At 60.0% G+C, this 20670-nt stretch overlaps 2 protein-coding genes across 3 annotated transcripts in view; one reads left to right on the top strand and one right to left on the bottom strand.

The window, feature by feature from the left end:
* The window catches only part of ZNF687 (zinc finger protein 687), a 129890-nt gene that overhangs the window by 29150 nt on the left and 80070 nt on the right, over nt 1–20670 (top strand). The window lies entirely within an intron of this gene.
* Nucleotides 4184–19424, bottom strand: PI4KB (phosphatidylinositol 4-kinase beta). Of its 2 annotated transcripts, XM_083374621.1 has the most exons (12): nt 18592–19424; nt 14613–15541; nt 11165–11209; nt 9080–9307; nt 8427–8654; nt 8226–8335; nt 7924–8028; nt 7508–7631; nt 6989–7254; nt 6650–6782; nt 6078–6198; nt 4184–5751 (listed from the first exon to the last, which is right to left on the bottom strand). In XM_083374621.1, exons 2-12 carry the CDS (start codon nt 15510–15512, stop codon nt 5570–5572), a joined length of 2442 nt encoding a protein of 813 aa, XP_083230747.1. In that variant the 5' UTR covers nt 15513–15541; nt 18592–19424; the 3' UTR covers nt 4184–5569. The 2 variants fall into 2 exon arrangements, with proteins under 2 accessions (XP_083230747.1, XP_083230748.1); XM_083374622.1 differs by lacking the exon at nt 11165–11209.

Genomic DNA, 20670 nt, shown 5'->3' with positions numbered 1-20670 from the left:
CGAGGCCATCAACATCTGGCCTCCTCCAGCTCCGAACCCCCCCCTGCCCTCCCTCGCCCCACAGGACATGATGGGCCTGGGTGCAAGCCACGGTGGCAGAGTGGCCTGTCCTACACCTGCAGCCCCATATAGGTGAGAGCTCTATGGGGTATGCTTCACCCAGAGTGGGTCCTGGACCACCCCCAGAAGCAGAATCACAACCCATCGTGAGAGGATGGGGGAGTGGCCTGCTTCTGCGGTTCACCCAGCCAAGTGGCAGTGGCTGGGTGACGGTCCAGATACCCACCTACCCGACTAGACCCTCCTTCTAATGCTCCACCCAGGGGACCGCCTTCCCAATGCTCCCCGATGCTCCCTATGCATCTTCAATATTCTTGCATAGACCTTCTCGCCCTCAGGAGTTCCCCCCTCTCCTGGGTTCGTCCTGCCTTCATTACATCAAACCTCGATGACGGGCCCGACCTTTGGGCCTCTGAGAGATGGCCAGGCAGGGTCAGGGGCCTCCATTACAAGACCAACAAGAGGCCCCTGGTTAAGTTTCTTGTTAAGTTTTTTGTTGGGTTAGGGAGGGGGGCGGGAAAAGAGTATGGCTGCTCGGGGAAGGCAGGCCTTCCGAGTGCCATAACGCAGGCCAGGCTTGGTGAGAAACGAGGACCAGTCGCCGACAATATCCAAAGGTGCACTGACGAACATCCTATTCCCAGGATGGTGGGGAACGGCAGAAGGTGCACAAACAGAGGGCCGCATCATCACCGGGAGTGTCATCTCCGCTCTGTACAAGCGGTGAGACGCTCCGACCCTCTGTACTTCCCCGGAGGACCCGGGAGCGAAGGTGTGCAGCCTCCTATGCTGAGGCTGGTCTACCTGAATGCCAGGTCCGTAGCTAACAAGGCACATCTTGTTCGTGACCTAGTGGAGAGTGAGCACGCGGACCTGGCTTGCATCACGGAAACCTGGCTGGGCCAAGAGGGTGGTGTCCCTCTGGTTGACCTCTGCCCGCCAGGTTTCCAGGTGCTGCACCAGCCTCGGACCCACGGGAGGGGCGGGGGAGTGGCAGTTATCATCAGGGAATCCCTTAGCCCGCGAGAGATCACCGTCCCTCAGATGGTCGGGTGTGAGTCTCTCCTACTGAGATACGGCCCGGGAGCGCAGTTGGGCCTGCTGCTAGCATACCTACCACCTAATCGTGCAGCAGCAGCCCTGCCTGAGCTACTCGATGTCCTCTCAGGGTTGGTGGTTGAATTCCCAAGACTCATGGTCTTGGGCGACTTTAACCTACCGTCCCTGGGAGGATCGTCCGATCTGGCTCGGGAGTTCATGGCTTCCATGACGGCCATGGACCTGTCGCAAATAATTTCTGGACCGACTCATGAGAGAGGCCACACCCCAGACTTAGTGTTCTTGTCTGGACGGTGGCGCGATGATATCGGTGGGGGTGCCACGACTGTTATGCCCCTGTCATGGACCGATCATCACCTCGTGCGGCTAGACTTCCCCTTTGCCACCCCCCGCCGTGGGTGCACGGTGCCAACCAGATGGTACCGCCCTAGGCGCCTAATGGACCCTGATAGGTTCCAGGCAGCGCTGGGGGACGCACATGCACTCCCTGCTCACAGCTCGGCAGATGCCTTAGTGGAAGCCTGGGAGAAGGCAGCCACGGAGGCTCTTGACCGAGTTGCACCCATGCGGCCTCTGACCCGGCGCAGATCCCAGCGAGCCCCATGGTTCACCGCGGAGCTCCGGGAAATGAAGCGTCGGAGACGGGGCCTAGAGAGCCATTGGAGATCCAGTCGATCCGAATCCGACCGATTGCGATTAAGAAGCCTCACCAGGTCTTATCTCGCTGCGATAAGGGTGGCAAAATCCAACTACTTTTCCACCCTCATCGCGTCCGCAGATAACCGCCCGGCTGCCTTGTTCAGGGTGACTCGCTCCCTACTGAACCAAGAGGTGAGGGAGGAACCCTTGCAGGGCCGAGCCGAGGAATTCGGTCAATATCTGCTGGATAAAATTGCTCGGATCCGAACCGGCCTGGACTCCAACTGGGCTGAGTTGGAAGAACAAGGCATGGACAGTCTTGTCGACGTCACCTGGGAGGAATTTGATCCTGTGACTCCCAAGGAAGTGGACAGGATTATGAGGAGGCTGAGCTCCTCCACATGCTTACTGGACCCGTGCCCTTCATGGCTGGCATATGCAGCTCGAGAGGGGACACGAGGCTGGTTCCTGGCGGTCATCTCCGCTTCTCTGAGTGAGGGTCACTTCCCCACCGCCTTGAAGGAGGCGGTGGTGAGACCTCTCCTCAAGAAGCCCACCTTGGACCCATCCTCATTGAATAACTTTCGTCCAGTCTCGAATCTTCGCTTCCTTGCGAAGGTTGTTGAGAGCGTGGTGGCGCACCAACTCCCTCAGATCCTGGATGAAGCGGTTTATCTAGACCCGTACCAATCGGGCTTCAGGCCGGGGTACAGCACGGAGACGGCATTGGTCGCTCTGATAAATGATCTCTGGAGAGCCCGGGACAGGGGCCATTCCTCTGTCCTAGTCTTATTAGACCTCTCGGCGGCTTTCGATACCATCGACCATGGTATCTTGCTGCGACGCCTCAGGGGACTGGGAGTGGGAGGCACGGTTCTGCGCTGGTTCTCCTCCTTTCTCCAGGGTCGCTCGCAGTCGGTGTTGGCAGGAGGACAGAGGTCGACCCCGAGGCCTCTCGCTTGCGGAGTACCTCAGGGGTCGGTCCTCTCGCCTCTCCTGTTCAACATCTACATGAAACCGCTGGGCGAGATCATTCGCAGCTTTGGAGTAGGGTACCATCAGTATGCTGATGACACCCAGCTTTTCATCTCAACTCCAAACAACATCAGTGATGCCCTCGACGTGATGTCCCGCTGCCTGAAAGCGGTCCGGGAATGGATGGGGAGGAACAGGCTTCAACTGAACCCGGACAAGACTGAATGGCTGTACGTACCGGCTAGCCAGGATACTCAGAACATCCCATCCCTTAACATCGGGGACGAGTTACTACCCCCTGTTGATAGGGCCCGCAACCTGGGTGTCCTCCTTGACTCGCAGCTCTCCCTGGAAGATCACATAGGAGCTGTGACCAAGGGGGCCTTCTCCCGGGTTCGACTAGTTCGCCAATTACGGCCTTATCTGGACCTGGACGCCTTACGTACAGTCACCCATGCGCTTGTGACCTCTCGCCTAGACTACTGTAACGCTCTCTACTTGGGGCTGCCCTTGAGATCCACTCGGAAGCTTCAACTGGTGCAAAGTGCAGCGGCGCGGACACTCTTGGGAGCCTCCCGATACTCCCATATCACACCTCTCCTCCGTGCGCTGCACTGGCTTCCAGTTGCCTTCCGTGTGAAGTTCAAGGTGCTGACAATGACATACAAAGCCCTACATGGCATGGGTCCGGACTACCTGCGGGAGCACCTTCTGCCAATGTCAGCGCCCCACCGCCCTGTGCGCTCCCACAGAGAGGGCCTCCTCAGGGTGCCACCGCTCAAGGAATGTCGGCTGGTGGCCCCCAGGGGGAGGGCATTCTCAGTGGGTGCGCCAGCCCTCTGGAACAGCTTGCCAACCGAAATCCGGATGGCCCCCGACCTCCGCACCTTCCGGCGAGAATTAAAAACTTACCTGTTCCAGCAGTCCGGCCTGGCCTGATAGCTCTTATTGGGGTCCCAGTTTGTATTTTACTAGTGTTTGTTTTTCATTACGGTTCATTCTGTATGCCTATCTTATTCTGTACACCGCCCTGAGTCCCTCGGGAGAAGGGCGGTTTATAAAAACAAATAAATAAATAAAATAAATAACACAAGGAAGGGTTTTTCCAAGTGCAACACCGTATTTTAGACAAACTTTTAAAGGCCTTATTCTTTCAACTCCCCCTTTCTTTACCAGCTGCTTCTTCCTTCTTTTGTGTGTGTGTGTGTGGGGGTTTGTGTTTATGTTTCTGTGTGTGTGTGTGTGTGTGTGTGTGTGTAGCCCAGAGGTAATTTAAAAACACCAAGGCCCAGTTAAAGCACCCCGTCCTCCCTTCTCCATTCCAGCAGCTGTTTCCCACATTAATTATCACTCCACAATTAACAGATTTTGTTTTTTTTTAAAAAGGGGGGGAGAGCTTCAAGCCTCAGGAATGAGCAGCGATGCGAGCACACACACACAAACAACCTGGTACAGTGTGAAAAAAAGTTCATGTTGAGAAAGGGGGGGGGGGAGATTGGACCAGAGGGGGGGGGGTGAAGAAAGACAGGAAAACAAGACACCGATGTTGCCTGGTTTTCGGAACCCGTTGCCCTCAAGAGCTGGCAAGCATGAATTCCAAATCTGCACTCAGGCCTCCTTTGGGCCGTGGAGGACCAGTCACAGTTTCGGGGAAGCAAAGGATCAACAAGAGTCTCTCTCCTTCCCCCCCCCCGCACACACAATCGCAAAGGGACCCCTCCTCATGAGAACGGCAGAAGCAGAACCGTGCCCCAAATTCATACTGCAAACGGCTTTTGCATGTTTCCCAAGGAGGGAGGGGTACGTCCTTCCACAATGGCAAGGGTGGTGTGGTGTGTGGGTGTGTCTGCCTGCAAGGAGACACAGCTCCTGGGAGAGGAAGGGGGCTCTGCTCCATTCCAGGGGGAGAAACCCTAGAGAGAGAGAGAGTGGGAGAAGGAAACTGGTTTGGCCAAGGGCAGGCCTGGGAATTGTGGGGTCTTGAGCTCCCCCCCCCAGGGAAGGCCCATTAAAGGGGGCGATGCTCCCCCAGGGAATATTTGCGGACCCCTCATTTCCTGCAGCAGCCGGGGGGGGGGGAGGGGTTGAAGCTTTCACCAATCATCTGCATCCTAAGTTCCCCACCTTCCCCATCCCTTGCCAGGCCAAAATCCATGGGGGGGAGACGCCCTGCCAATGCCCCCAGCCCCATTTCAAGGGAGGCTGGAGTTGTGCTTCAAGCAGTGAAGAATTGGGAGCCTTCAGGCAAGAAAGGGAGACCCTTTGCACCCCCTCCTTGCATCCAACTGGGAAATGGGCACAGGGGAGGGGGGCTTCATGACTGACACAAGATACTCACACACACACACACACACACACACATTCTCTCTCGCCCTCTGCGAGTCTGGAGGTGGGTGAGTGCTCCCCCACTGCACGGGAGAAGCAGAGCCCTAAACACCGAGGGGGCCTCTCAAGCATTCCCAGTGGGGGGCCCCCTCCCATCTCCCACCTGGAGGGGCTGGAAAGCAGGGGGACACGGAGGAGGAGGGGAACTGTAATACTGAAAAAAGGTCCGAGGAAGGGGGCGCCAGGGGCAGACCGGCCCCCGTTTCTGTCCTTCCTCCAGAGACAAATCTCAACAAGGTCCTTAAGCATGATCCTTCACGGGGGTGGGGTGTGTGTGGGGGAGGTAACCCCACCTTTGCAGTCCAAAGTCTCCCCAGGCTCCTCCAGCAGCTGCCTCCCCCTCCCTGGAGGGGCCCAGCCCAGCGGCCTCTGTCCGGTCCACCTTGGACCCTGGGCTGGGAGGAGGAGGAGGAGGAGGAAGCGGCCGGAGGGGAAGGTCCAGCTCTGGCCGTCACATGATGCCATTGGTGAAGTACTGGAACCCGTCGTAGAGCTTGGTGGTCAGGGAGCGCATGCTGCCGTCCACCAGATGCTCGATCAGCACTTGCAGCTGCTCCTCCGTCATGTTCATGTGGAAGCGCTCCTTCAGGTTCCGGATGGTGCTGGAGCCGTGGAAGCAGGGCAGCTGGGAGCCTGCCGGGGAGAGGCCAAGGCAGGTCAGAGGCCAAGAGGCCAACTAACTTTCCCCTCTTCCTTCTGCCCACCCCGTTACCTCCCCGTTACCTCCCCGTTGTCCAGTCCTACTTGAAGAAGTACTTTTGGTAACTCTCCCTGATGGCTGGAGAGAAGCTACGCCCCCTCCCCAGCTCCACGGCCTCGTCGGGGGGTCTCCAGACGGCACGAAGAAGATTTCTTTCGTTTCCCCCATCTTCCCACAGCTCCCTCCCCCCCATAGCTCACGACAGACTGGCACCTGGCAAAGCGGGGACATCCCACCTCCCCTGAGGACCCCGGCCCACCTTGCTGCATGATCTCCACGATCTGCACCACCTTGTCCATGTGCTTCCGGGCAGCGATCAGGCCCTGCAGCATCAGCATCTTGTAGTAGTTGAACATGTCTCCCCCGATGCCACCCATCACCTGCGGGGGGAGGGAGGGGCAAATTGCAAGGCAGGAAGACGGAAGGACCCTCCCCCCAGCCCCCCAAGAATTAGACTCTTCTGCATTATAGGCACTCCTCGATTTATTTCAGTTGAGCTCAAATTTTCTGCTATTGACTGAGACATTTCTGAAGAGAATTTTGCCCCATTTTATGACCTTTCCTGCCACAGCCGTTAAGTGAATCACTGCAGTCGTTATGAATACAGTGGTTAAGTGAATCTGGCTTCCCCAGTGACTGTCGGAAGATCCCAAACGGGGATCACATGATCCCCAGGACACTGCGAACCAGCTGCCAAGGATCTGAAATTTGATCACGGGACCATGGAGGACGCTGCAATGGTTGTAAGCATGAAGAACGGTCATAATTCACTATTTTTAGCGCCATTGTAACTTCCAACAGTAGGAGAGTTTCCTCAGCGGCCCCACTTACGTCCACAAACTCGGTGGTCAGCTTGAAGGCCGAGGTTTCGAAACCCAGATTCCGGGGGGAGCTGGACAGGATAAAGCCAAAGTCGATGTGGATGATGTGGCCATAGGCGTCCAGCAGGATGTTGCCATTGTGCCTGGGGGAGGAGGAAAAACTATCCGGCCTTGTGGTTTTTGCAAAGGAAGCCCCCTTCCCCCCCCCTCGTGTGAGTTTCCTTTAATTTCTCAGAATTAAACGTATCTCGGTCAGGAGACGTTAAGGACCAAGCGGCTGCCTGCGAAAAGGCACTCGGTCCACGCCCAGGAGGCAGAGCGCCTGCAGACTCGCCCCGCCAAGCCTCACCTGTCCTTCACCTGCAGCAGGTAGCAGACCAGGCAGTAGCCGGCGCAGCTCTGCACGAAGTTGCGCTGGGCGGTGAGGAAGCCCTCGGAGGTGTACTGGCCGTGCTCCTGCAGGAAGAAATCCAGCAGGGAGAGCTGGGACTGCTTCTTCACCTGGTGGATGGAGACGGCGTTGACCACCGGCTCGATCATGCCGCTGTCAGCCGAGATGACCAGGATTTTGTAGGGCTTGATCCAGAGGGGGACCCGCTCCTGCTCCCAGATGGCCTGCAAGGGAAGACGGGAGGGCTGGGCAGACGGAGTCCAAAGGCCCCCCACCCGGCACAAACCATTACGTGATTTCTGCCCCCCCCCCACACCTGGTCTTAATTCTAAAGGCAGGTAGAGATCTGAAGCCCCCTGACCCATCACATCTGTGGTGGAGAAAAGCCCCCCTCCTCTGTTCGCTCGCTTCCTTTCTCCTTCCCTCCTTCCCTCTCCCCTGCCCCTCCCTCCCTCCCTCCCTCCCTCCCTCCCTTACCAGCAGCTGCTTCAGCACCTGGAAGGCCAGCAGCTCCTGCCGGAGGTCGTCCCCACACTTGACGATCATGGAGAGGAGCCGCCAGTTGGGCAGGTGGCCATAAGGGGAGCCCTCTCGGATCCTCCTGAGGAGAGCAGGGGAAGGCTGAGCCTCGGGCCGGCCCTCCTGAAGGAAGCCTCCGCCCTCCTCTCTGGCCAGCCCAGCAGGCCGGCCGGACACCGCAGCTGCCCCAGCAAAGAGAAACCAGGGCCGGCCCTGCCTCTCCTCTTGGTGCTCGCTCCTTTTCTCTTCGCACCCGCTGCCCCACACAGCACTTTTCAACCTCGGCAACCTTCACTTAGGCGGAACTCTGGGAGTTGAAGTCCCAAGGAAGGGCCTCGCTGACTCCCAAGAGGCCACCCCCTCCCCCTCCTCACCTGACCTTCTCCTGCCAGGGCTCCTTCAGGGCGACAGCCGAGGGGTCCTCGGGGTCCCTCTTGAAGGAGGTGGGGGTGTGGGCCAGCTGCTCGGAGAGACGCCGCCTGCGGGAGGGAGGAGAGTTCAGCTGCCGGAAGAGGAAGCCTCTCCTCGTCCCGGCGACTGAGAGAGACCCCGTCTTCTTTCCTTCTCCTTTCCCCACGGCCCGTGAGCAGAGCCAGGACCAGCCAGCGGGCCGCGAAACCCGGCGACAGGCCAGCCTGCCAGCAGGGCGGGGGCGGCTGAGGGGGGCTCTGCTGACCTGATGTCCCCTGCGGCGATGAACACCGGCTCCTTGCTCTCCTGGCTGGTGATGCTGTCCACCGAGAACTGCGAGATGTTGTCGCAGCTGCTGGCGTGGATCTCGGGCAGCTGGAGGGCAGAAGAGGCAGGCGGCCGTGAGTGCCCGAGGGGGGTCAGGAGGGGCCTGCGCCCCGCTTCCCCCCTTCCCCTGGCTGCTCACCTCCACCTGCAGCTCCCCAATGTCGTCCACAGACCAGGCCTCGTCGTCGTTGTCGTAGTTGGGCACGGTGGTGAAGCTGCTGGCGCGCTGCTCGTAGGTGATGCCGCAGCCGGGCAGGTTCTCCACTGAGCGGGTGCTGCGGATCCGGTTCTCGGGGATCCGGGCCGGGACGCTCGTGGTGTCGAAGTTCTCGCATTCAAGCACTTCCACGTAGATCAGGTAGGGAGCCTGGGGGGGGGAGAGAGGAAGGAGATGTGGGGGGGGTCCTTCTCTGGATGAATACAGGTAGTCCTCAACACTAAAGTTACAGAGTCAGTGAAAAAAGGGACTGAGGTCCGTTTTTCACTCTTACGACCGTTACAGCCTCCCTACAGTCACGTGATCTCAACTGAGCAACTGGCATGTGCTTGTGACAGTTGCAGTGTGACCCAGGGTCACGTGATCCCTTTTGGCGACCTCCTGACAAGCGAAGTCAGCCGGATTCACTTAACAATTGCGGTGAGAAGAGTCATAAAATGGGGCAAAGCTCTCTTGATGAATTTCTCCCTTAACAACATAAATCCCGGGCTCCACTGTGGTCGTAAGTTGAGGACCCCCCGCGTGCTGCTCTTCCAGAGGGGTGGGAGTGAGGTCCCCGCCTGCCGCCCCCTCACCTTGTCCTTGGAGTTGAGGACCACCGCCTGGGTGTGGGGCACCCGCACCACGTGGTGCTCGAAGCCAGCGGAAGGCAGCCAGACCCGGGCGGGCAGCTTGTGGTTGAGCAGGGAGAGCTCGGAGATCAGCCTCTGCGTCTTCTGCTCCTTGGTGGGCAGCGTGGTCAGCCGCTTCCCGATGGCCATCAGCGACTTGATGAACTCTCGCTCGGGGGCCAGCCGGACGGGCTGCGCGGGGCGTTGGAGGAAAAGAGGGAAGGTGAAACCCACCACCTCTCGCACATCTCAGAGCCTTTTGCGGGGAATCCCCTCCCTCCAATCGCGCCAGATGTGCTGCAGGAGGACGACAGGCTCAGCCAAAGGGGAGCTGTGTGGCCTCGTTCCCCACCCCGGGGGGGGGGGAAGCAAAGTCCTCGCAATGAACTCTGAACTCAACCCCAGACTTGAGGGCGGGGGGGGCTTGCAGAGCGACCCTCGCCGTCCACCCGGCAGGAGGAGAAAGGAGGCGAAAAGAACCGGACGTCCTCTTTAGCCCCGCCGAAGGCTAGGCTGACCCTTGCGCTCCGGACGTCCTGGGCTCTGAACACGCGCCCACAGGATGGAGAGAGCTCTGGGCAGGACTCGCACCCTCCACTCATGCCTTTTTTCCCCCGCAGGAGCCTCCATTTGCTCCCCCACCAAGACGTGGGGTGGAGACCACCCGGGCACGCTCTGTCCGCATCCCTCCTCGAGGCGGCCAGCCACACCGTGCCCCAGTCTCACGGGTGGGCAGCTGCCCGGCCCCGAAAGGGAGGCGCCCTCCTTGATTGCCAACTTGGGCCCCAACGAGCAGAGGACCCTCCTGACCCAGGACAGCGAGGGAGGGGCTCCGCTTCGGACCTTCGGACAGCTGGGGGCCGCACTGAGCGTGGGGAAGCCCCTTTGGTGAGCTGCAGTCCTTTGGTGCCTGGCTGGGTCTCCCCCAAGAGCCCCTGCCCAGGTCCCAGGGGCCGCCCGTGGCCCTGCCGGTGGAGCCCTCGGCTGCTGGCAGAGCTGAGGCCAGTGGAGCTTCGTGCCTCCGGATGACGAGAAGCTCAGGGTGAGGATGAGGCCCCCAGAAGCGATGAAAACTAGGGGACCGAGGAGAGCTATTCAAGGCCAAAAATCAGGGGCAGCTCTCCAAATCTCCCCACCCTCATAAAACCTCCCCTTCCATCCAGTAAGTTTATCGACGTCTATTTCTGTTAGCATCAACCTCACGCCCACCCTGGAAAGAGGGATGAATCCGGAAGAAGGAGAGGCTGTGATTTGCGGAGGGGCAGGAGGAAACGTGGTGGTTGAAACCCCCTGGCAAGCCCCCAATGATTTTCTCCCCGTTTGCCAGTCCCTCTCCCTGCGTCCCATCTCACGACTGGGGGGGGGAGAAAAGTAGAGGTTTGCAGAAGGAAAAACAAAAATTGATTGGCGCGAGTAAAAATTTCAGCAGAAAGAAAAAAAACCCGATTCTTAATTTGAGGCGGCAAAGGAAGAGCTGAACAATTCGTACCGAACCCAGGACATGCTAAATCAAAAACAAATCTCGGGTCCCCCAAAACAGCATTTCCTCTTTTCTTTCGGACAGCCACTGGCTGGGTTTCTGAACGGCCGAAACAGAAAACTTTGCAAACTTTTAGAACTTTGCGATGCAATTCAGATCACACGGGGGGGGGGGACTCACAGGCACGGCTGTGAATCAGAAGATTGGTCATAATGAAGTGCTGGGGGGGGGAAAATCCTAAAAAAGTGTGTGTGGGGGGGCTGGGCTGCGGGAGAAGCAGCTGAGATGTTTTTTGGAGAAAGCAGGGGCTGTGCTGGGCCATGCAGAATTCCTCAGAGCTGGGCAAGCACATGACAGAGTGGTATGGGGGGGGGTTTGGGGGGGGGCTAGAAGATGAGAGAGGCCCAGCCCCCAGCAGTGCAGGATCTGGCTTGCAAGGAGGGGGCGGGGGTGATCTGCCCTGCTGGCGTGTGTGATGCCAGGCTGATGAAGGAGAGTCACGAGAGAGGAAATGCTGGTCGCAAGGGGGGAGGGGGGACGGAAAGAGGCAGGCAGGGGGGGGCACTTACGGAACAAAAGGATCTATCGAGACTTTCGGAGCTCGATGACAGTTCCTGGGAAATGAATGAGAGGGGAGGGGGGCGGATGGATTTCCAAGGGGGGAGGGGAGGGAGGAAAGTTGAGGAGAGAAAAGGTGAGTTTAAAATCAGCTCTTCGTATGCACCCCCCCCCGTCCTGCTCCCCTCCAACTGCACCCGCCCAAAGAAGTGGGGTGTGGGGCCTGCCGGGGAGGGGCAGCCTCTCTGGGGCCTTAAAAAGCTAGACTGCCCCTGGACGGGGAAGCTCCACCAGCTCTCGGAGCCCGACGGAGGGCCAGGAAAGGAGATCTCGGCCAGGGGCCCTTCCCCACTCCTCCAGCAGGGAGAAGCAAGAGGCCTGGGGTCCATGGGGCAGGGGTGGGGCCCAAGGAGCTCCCTGCTGCAAGGGGGAGAGAGATGCAAAGAAACTGCCTGCGGGTGGCCTTGGCTGGTGTAAAACAAAGGAAGCTTTGAATGGGAGACCACCAGGAGATCCACGCGGGGGGGGCAGGGAAGAGTGGAAATAACAGAGCAGCACCCACTGGCCTTTGTAAAGCAGCATCCAAACCAACCAACCCCCCCACTGCAACGTTGGCCGACAAAGTCCCAGGAAGGAAGATCCCAGGCTGGTCTCCCCTGGAAGGGCCCTGCCTCCCCCTCCCCCCCTCCCTCCCTGCTGGTTTCTGCATTCCCACCCCCCCATCCTTTCCCCCCCCCCAGGAGAACTGGGGCCTTGCGGAAAGCAGTTGCCACACTTCCTCCAAAGTGCCACGTTTCCGGTTGAGCCACAACTTGACAGGTGAGGAAAGCAGCCCTGTGGACTCTGCCCCGCCTTGGGTTCCTCCCAGGACTCACCAGACGGCCCCCCCGGGTTGCCCCCCCAGGAGGTGGGGGATTCCCCTCTCCTGACGCAGCCCTGACCCCCCCCCCCCACCCAGGGGCTCAGACTGAGACACCAGAGATGTAGGAAAGGGGGCAAGGAACAAAACGAAGGATACTTTTTTAAAAAGGGAGGGAGGAAGGAAGGAAGGAAGGGAGGGAGGGAGGGAGGGAGGGAGGGAGGGAGGGAGGAAGGAAGGAAGGAAGGGAGGGAGGAAGGAAGGAAGGAAGGGAGGGAGGGAGGGAGGGAGGGAGGGAGGGAGGAAGGAAGGAAGGAAGGGAGGGAGGGAGGGAGGGAGGGAGGGAGGGAGGAAGGGAGGGAGGGAGGGAGGGAGGGAGGAAGGAAGGGAGGGAGGGAGGGAGGGAGGGAGGGAGGAAGGAAGGAAGGGAGGGAGGGAGGGAGGGAGGGAGGAAGGGAGGGAGGGAGGGAGGGAGGAAGGGAGGGAGGGAGGGAGGAAGGAAGGGAGGAAGGAAGGGGAGGGAGGGAGGGAGATTCACCAAATCTATTTTCTCTTTTCCTTTTTTTATATCTCATTCTCCTATGACCAACTCTCATGAAAACCACCTAACCCTCCAGGCTTCCTCGCTCAGGCAACTGCTAGATGGGCAGGATTCCAAACCCCATCGTCCCCAGCTGGCTCAGCACGATGCCAAGGCTGCCCTCACCCATCCCTCGGGGACAGACGCCGCTGCCCTCCAAGCAAGCAGGAAGTGTCTGGGTGGGGCAGATGCCCCCCCCCCGGCTCCTCTGACTCAGCCTCCCGGCGGCTTTCGCTGCCAAAGGGCACCCGTGGGTGTGGGGGGGGAGGGGAGGGCCCGGGCACAGTTTGTCCCAGGACAAGGAGCTGGCTTTGATGAGGGCCACCCCCGGGCTTGGCTTTCGAGGGGGGACTGGGCCCCCCCCAAAGAGGACCACGAAGGACCAAGGCAACCTCAGATTTTGAGACCCGGTTCAGATTTAACAAGCATTTGTCTCTCAGCCTGGCCTACCTTACAGGGCTGCTCTGAGCCACAGCCTGGCTGGTTATCAGAAGAGGAGAGAGAGAACCAACATTTTTAAAAAGCTTTTTTGCTTTCCAAGCTAGCTTTTAATGCTTTCCCTTCTCGGCTATGGAGACAGTCCCGGAACGGCCTTAAGAATTTTGGCCGGCCTTTCGGATCGCCTGGGCCACCCAGGGGTCTCCACTGCCCGGAGAGCAGCAGCCGCAGGCGGGCACAGCGGCCAGGCCCCGGATGGGCTGCCAAGACCATCATGAACAGGCACACCAGTTCCCAGTTGGCACCCGGCGTCTGGCTCTCTATCAGCCCATTGTGCCCGGCCAACAATGAACTGGCCGGGAGTTCAACAGGGAGAGTGCGGAGGCCCCGAGGAGAGTCGGCTGAAGCCTGCCGTGTGCATCCGAGGACGGAGCCCCCCTTCCGGCCTTGCAAGGGAAGAGAACAGGGTTCAAGTTTCTCCCTGCTTGGCCTTAGGCAGCAAAGCCGGCTCCGACCACGGATGGCTCAGCCTAGCCTACCTTACAGGGCTGCGGTGTGGAACAGGCAGGACCGGAAGGCTGGGTATTGGAAGCGGGGAGGGAGAGAGAGAGAGAGAGAGATGGCACTATTTACATTTTGGGGGGTCCTCAGAAACCAGCTGACCAATTCAGGGGCTGCCCCTTAACAGCATTGGAAGGGACTGTGGAGGTCATCTAGTCCACCCCACTGCTCAAGCAGGAGATCATCTCAGACAGACAGCTGCCCAGTCTCCTCTTCTTCCTTCTCCATCTTCTTCCTCTGCCCCGGCAAGGCTCTCTCATCCACCACCACCCCGCCCCAGCTCTCCTCTGCAGGGGTGGCGAAGAGGTTCAACTCAGGTATGAAATATTCACCTGAAGTTCTGCCCCATCAGGGCTGTTTCTCCGGCTCCCTCAGGGGACCCAGAAAGCAGGTCAGCTCCTGTGCGGAGGCCCCCAGGCCAGGTGGGAGCTCCAGGAACCGAGAAAATGCCCACGGCTTTTCCTTTCTGACAAATGTTGTTTTATTGTTTTTCTTTACGTGTGAAATTTTCACACTGCCCACCTCCCTGCAAGGCCACTGTGCTTTCTGCTAAGCATCGCAAGGAAGTGGCCAAGGGTCAGGATTTTCCCTCCAGGCTGCAACAGTGGCAAGAAAACAACGTCACAGCGTCCAACTTCATGTGGACTTCAGACACAAAGGAAGTCGGAGGAGACGGACCCACAGCCTCCCTTCGGCGTGGCGCAAGCACACCCGCCCCACAATGCCTGAGCCCACACCCACACAGATCACTCTCCGGCCACAGGATGAGCCGGTCCCTTCCGAAGCAGGAAAGACGAGAAAAGGGAGTTCACACACGCATCAATGCGCCCGTTGGGGTTCACGCAACCCCTGGGCCTGTCCCACCAGCAGCGGCCCAGTAAAGCGACACACGACCTCCTCCGTGAGCGATTGACGCCACAAATCCCCCTCGACAGAGAAGCCCCCACCCACCCCAGGAGGGCCCCTCCCCCACCCCACCTGCGAAGGAAGCCCAGCCGGGGCCCGGGAGGGGGGGGCTTACCTCATCCTCGTTTTCCACCTTGGGGTTGCTGGCCGTGCGCTTCAGGTTGCTGGCCAGGCTGATGCTGGCGGTGGCGTCCGACTTGGAGCGCTGGTGAGTCCGCTTGGTGGGGGACAGCCCGGCCTCGGGGGCCGGGACCAGGGGGGGCAGCTCCCTCCTGCGGGGGGCCGGCTTGAGCTCGTCGGAGAGGATCAGCTTGCGCAGCTTGGTGCCGCGCGAGTGGCGCTGGGTGGAGATGTGCATGTCGGAGGAGTAGGCGCCCAGCAGGAGGGCGCACTGCAGCGAGAAGTTGACGCTCTGCCGGCAGCGGTGCACGATGTAGGGCTTGATGGCGTCGCCCACGTCCTCGTCCATGTGGATGTACATGTTGAGCAGCTGGGGCAGGTAGAAGTCCACGTCCTCCTTGCGGAAGCAGAAGAGGCGGTTCCCGATGTAGGCCTGCACGCCCGGCTCCTTGGAGTTGTAGAGGTAGGAGATGGCCATGGAGACGTCGAAGAGCTTGGACTCGAAGAGGCGCAGCAGCCAGGACTGCTTGGCCGAGTTGTTCCTCTGGCGCCGCCGGACCCCCTTCACCGAGTTCGGGGGGTGCTCGTCCTCCTCCCAGATCTTCTCGGGGGGGTCGTCCAGGCACTTGATCTCGCAGCACTCGCCGTTCAGGCCCGGCCAGCGGCCGCTGGCCTTCCTGTCCTCGGGGCGGACAGAGCTGTCCGGGGAGACGCACTGCATGGACTTGACCTTCTCCAGAACCTCCTCGCAGGCCTTCTGGGCCACCTCGGGGTCGATGACGGCCAGCTCGCCCACCCCTTCCGTGATGACCCCTAGGCCCTCTCCCTGGGGGGCTGCGGTGGCCTCCGCTGGCGCCTCCTCTGGCGGGGGGGTGTCTGCGGCCGAGTGACTCATGTCCACGGTGGGCCTGTCCTCTTTCACAGCTGGAGAAGAGGGGAAGGGGAACTCTTTTAAGGGCCCGAAACCCACTTTGGCCACCCAGAAGTCAGGCGTGGCTGCCATCTTTCCTGACTTCTCAGGACACCCAGACGGACGATCAGCTGCTGCCTTCGGGAGCCGACTCTGTAACTTCAAGCTGATCATTTTTTAAGAATACTAATTAATAAAAAAGAACTGGGAAGGAAGAATGGCAAAACACTTCTGCTGGGCCATCTAGAAGAAATTTTAACTTCCTCTTGGCGACCGGTGTGTCTTTCACAAGACTGCCCTAAAGCAGCGGCCTCCGCACTGTAAGACGTGTGGACTTCAACTCCCAGAACCCCTCAACCTTGGGCAGAACCAGGCTGTGGACAGACTCAACTCTGCCGTGCCTTCATGGGGCCTGAGAGCGCCAGAGGGCGGACCCATGGAGCAGAGCTGAAGGGTGTCATCCAGAGAACCGCCCCCCCCCCAAGAGGGAACAGCTTGTTCCCACATGAAACCTCCTAACCTGGCATCCTGCAGATGCCACGTATGACCTCTGGGCATGGATGTGGGCACTCATCAACTCCTGAGCATCCTGAAAAGGACCCAAGGTCAGGGACACACACACACACACACACCCATTTCCTTTTCCTCCTAACTGGCTCAAAATTAGAAGCCAGAAAAGGAGGAGGAGGAGGTTCAAAAGAGAGAGAGGAGACTCCAAGGTCCTTAGTAGGTGGGAGAAGGAGGGGGAAGGCCTTCACGGCCCAGGACTCTGCCAAAACAGGGACCTTCACCCCAGCTGGGTCTCCTTCCGGACCCTCAAAGAGGAGGTTTTTGAAGCTGCACTTCAAAGCTCATCAGTTAAAATAGATGCTCTATTTAAAGGGATTAAAATATCATCCTCTTAAGCGCATCCGAGGAGGCCGGCCCTGAGCCTCTGCCAAGAAGGCCCAAACTGGGCCAACCTGAAGACGGGTTCACACGCTCCAGCACGGTACAGGTGAGAGGTGGGAGAAAGCAAAACGAAGCGTGTTTGGATCAAGCGAGGCCCAGCCTGGGTCGGTCCCTCGGAGACCCCCGTTCGGCTTTGAGAGCGAGGAGCCAGGCGGCCCCCGTCCCGGGATTAAACTCAGCCCCACGTTTAATCCTGCTCTTTCCCGAAAGGGGCACAGACGGGGTGTGTGTGTGTGTGTTTGCTTGCAGTCAGGAAAATCTATTTAATCCACTGCGGGACTTTTTCCAGGTTCCGGAGATGCCGTCTGGTCCCTGGGACCAACCCACCCACCGCAGGGCTCTCCACCTGTTGGGGTTTCCCCCAAAGCCCCAAATGCAGGCGCCTCTTTTCCAAAGGAGCCTCTCTTAGGGCCGAGATTAAGTCAGGGGCAGGGACCCCTATGCCCCCCCTTCCCACCCAGGGTGCCTCCCCCCCCAAAGAGCTATGGGAAGATGGGCAGCCGGTAAACTTTATAAACGGATAAATGGCCCAGAGACGCTGAACTCAGCAGCTCCAGGTAAAGCAGAATGATTTGCTGAGTTCCAGACAAGGCTCAGTCCTGCAAGGGTGTCCACTGGATGCTCTCTCCACCTTCCTTACAGGTACAGTGCTCCCAAACAGAGAGGTTCCACCGCACTACATGAACAATAAAAAGCTTCCAGTCTTTGTTTTTTTTAAGCCGCTTTTAACTCACAAGCTTTGCTGAGTTTTAGAGCGAGGCTGTTTGGAAGCTCTCCCAAGTTCATTACACGTTGCAGGAGAAGACCGCCGGCCTACGCAGGCGCCCCCTCGCTCAGACATCTGCACACATCTGGTTCCCATTACAGGGCCTGCCTTTTCCCTGTACTCAGCACTTCGCAGACTTCACCTACGCCCCTTTTCCCCCAAAAGACCCAACGTGCACCCTGGGAAAGTATACCTCGCTCCCTCATTTCAAGGGCTGGTTGGGGGTGGCAGGGGGAGCCGGGGGGGGGGGGAGAGGATCAGGGCTGTAGCCTGGATTAACAGTGCAGTTGGTGGAACACAACAAGCACATTTTCTCTTTTAAGAACAAATGGCCGCTTAAAAACAAATGAGAGGCCTCTTTCCGTTCACCCCAGGGTGCTCAAGAGGCACCAGAAGCTTGCTCAGTCCTACAACCACCTCGACCTCTTCTGCTGCATCCTTCTTCTGCCCTACTTCCCCTGTTTATCCATCTCAGGTTTCTAGCCCTCATGCTTTGCATCTCTCCTCTTTCTTTTCGTTCCCCACCCCTTGGTGGCAGCCTCTCCCTCCCAAATTGGCAATTCAAAAGAGAAGCCCCCCCCCCGTGCCCAGCGGCAAACCCACCCAGAGCGAAAGACAATTCTCTGAGCATGGAATTGGAACTGCATCCCTCCATAGTCCCCATCCCACCCAGCTGGGCAAGATGAGTCCAAGGCTAGATTCGTACCCTCCATCCAGTTCCCCCCACGGATCTTCGGCACCGGCTCCCAGGTGCGGCCAAGGTCAGACAGCTGCTCGGTGCCCGACCTTCCCCTGCAGGAGATGCCCCACAGCCTGGCGCCCATTAAAGGAGGCACTCAGGCCACCTCTGTTCTCTCCTTGGGGAGAGGCAGCTGAACCCTCAGCCGTGCACAGCCGCTCGGAAGGAAGGACGGGGGAAGGCCTTACCTTTCCCAGGCAGAGCGAGGCGAGTCCGGGCAGGATCTGCCATGCTGACTCACAGCGGCCTGGGTTCTCCCATGGCCCCTGCCAGCCCCTGCGTCACCCACAAGCGTGCGTGTGGGAAAAGCACTTGGCTGGGCACTCCTCAGGCGGGGGCCCTCTCCTTTGAACCCCACCTGTCTGAGGCAGCGGGCGACACTGGTCCCTCCGCACACTCAGCCCTGTCTCTGTGGCTCGCAAACCACAATTTGTGGCCAGAAACTCAGCTGGCTTGCTGAAAAAACGGGGCGCAAGGGTGATGCCTGACCCAGGCCAAAGCGGAGACTCCTGCTGGCTGCTACTTGGGGAGGCCTTTAAACTTACTCAGCCCATTTAAGGGGGAGTCACGTGAGAGGCACCCTGAGAGGCTGTCAACCCGTCACTTGCCTGTTTCATTTCTATCTTCTGGGCCCCGCTGCCTGGTTCAGACGTGCGTCCTCGGCACCGGTTGGGGCAGCCATCTTTCCAGGACTGGCAAAGGGATTCCGCACGGTGCTCTTCAGAGCTGCTGGGGAGAGGAGAAAAAGAGAGACTCGTCAGGAGAAAACGGGAGTCTCGAGGGGTCGCTCAGCTGCCAGTCTCACTCCCCCTCCCCAACCTTTGGCAGGAGCCCTGTAACTCAAGATCCCTCTTGAAAAGCAGAAATCCTGGAAGGACATTTGGCGCACGCAACTTGCAGGGGCCCCTCCTATCTGTTGTGGAAGGAGAGAGGAATTGCTTCCCTTTGGCAAAGCAGCCGATGCGGGTTCAAGAGCCAAATCCAAGCTGGCACGCGTTCACACGACCCGATTCCACGCTTTAAGATGAAGATTTTCACAGGGCAAGCCGCGGACACGCTCGGGGTGACGTAAGCTCTCTTTGAGTGGGGGATCCCTTTTGGATCTCGCCCTTCACTCCCCCCGCAAACCGGCTCCCTGCACCTGTTTGGCTGGGCAGCATCAGGCAGGCCGTCGCCAGCCCAGAAGCCAATTTGCCTCTTCATAAAAGCCAGGATTATAATTAAGGCTGCTTTAAACACACTCCCAAGCTTGCTTGGTGGCATTCAGATTTCAGAGGACGTCCCGGCATTAATGCAGAATACTGGCAGAACCGACAACAACGGGAATGGCAGCACCCGCCACGGGCTCCAAAGAGCAGCCCCTCAAAATAGGGGATTTCCATCCACCCCGCCGGCTCCTGCTTTAAGAGGCGGGGACCTCAATTCCCAGAATTCTCCAGCCCTGCCCCACGCACCCCCACCCTGCAGGGAGGGGCCTCCGCCTCCAAGGCTCCAGGGGGCGACTCCATCCCCCATCCCCTCTCCCCAAAGCCGGGCACCAGGCGCCCCGGCGGGGCGGACTCCAGAGCCCATCGCTTTGCCGCTGGGGGCCGCCGGGAGTTGAAGTCCAGGGGCTTAAAGCTGCCAAGTCTCCCGGTCTGCCACAAGGGCCCCCTTGCCCGGGTCCGCCAACCGGCCTCCTGCGCACCACCCCGGGCGAAGGGAGGGAGGGAGGGGAGGCAGGAAGTGGCTGATGGGCTTGCGGGTGGCAACGGGGCCCCTCCTGCGCTCGCCCGGGGAGGAAGCGGCGCCTCTTCCGCCGGCAGCGGTTTTGCAAGAGACCCCGCAGGAGCCGCGACTTTTGCAACCCCGGAGTCCCGGGGGGGGCAGCGCCCAGGGGGGCCGGAGGGGAGGGGGAGACTTGGGGGCGATCGGGGGGGGGCAAAGGCTTCCGAGCCAGCGGAGCTCTGCCCGGGGGAGGGGAGGGGGCGAGGGGGGTTGCAGAAGGGGGGGTCTCCGCTCCAAATGCCCCCCACCCGCCTTGCGGGGTCCGGGGGGGCAGAGGAGGGCCGGAGGGACTACGCCCCCCATCGCCCCCTGCCCCACGCACCGCCCCCGCCCCGCGGGACCAAGTCGCCTCCCTCCCTCCCCCGCCCCTCCGCCCCCAGCCGCGGACTCCAGAGCCCATCGCCCCCCGCCGCACTCACCGCGCCGCCGCCGCCTCTGCCGGGCCCGGCCGGGGCTGCCCTTGCGCCGCCTGAGGGTCCTGGCGGGGCGGGCCGGGGCGGAGGGGGCGGAGGGGTCGGGAGGGGGGAGTCGCGGGGGTCCCGCTCGTCGCCCCCCCGGATCCTGCGAGGCCCCGCGCGACGAGGCGGAGGAGGGGTGGCCGCGGCGGTGCCTGAGCCGAAGGGCCGAGCGGTGCGCATGCGCGACGGTGCTCTCTCCCCTCCCCGGTCCCGGAGCGGCGCTTGTGCGCAGGCGCGCGCGAAGAGGCTGGCTCTGCGCTGCTTCTCGGCGGGGACGCGCGTCTCGTCTCGGGTGGGAGGCGCTCCCACGTAACCCTGGAACGCTCCCCCGCCGGGCCCGCGTGCAAGATGCGCTTCAAAGTGCAATGCTTCCAGAATTAATTCCACCCCCCCAAAAAAAGTTGGGAGAGGCAGCTGAAAAAGGGGCGCAGTTTGCGCGCTGGGAAGAGCCGTTGCGGGCAG

The sequence above is a fragment of the Vipera ursinii genome (assembly GCF_947247035.1).
Source record: "Vipera ursinii genome assembly, chromosome: 15".
Taxonomy (NCBI): domain Eukaryota; kingdom Metazoa; phylum Chordata; class Lepidosauria; order Squamata; family Viperidae; genus Vipera; species Vipera ursinii.
The sequence above is the reverse complement of the archived record's forward strand: the minus strand, read 5'-3'. Positions and strand labels throughout refer to the sequence as shown.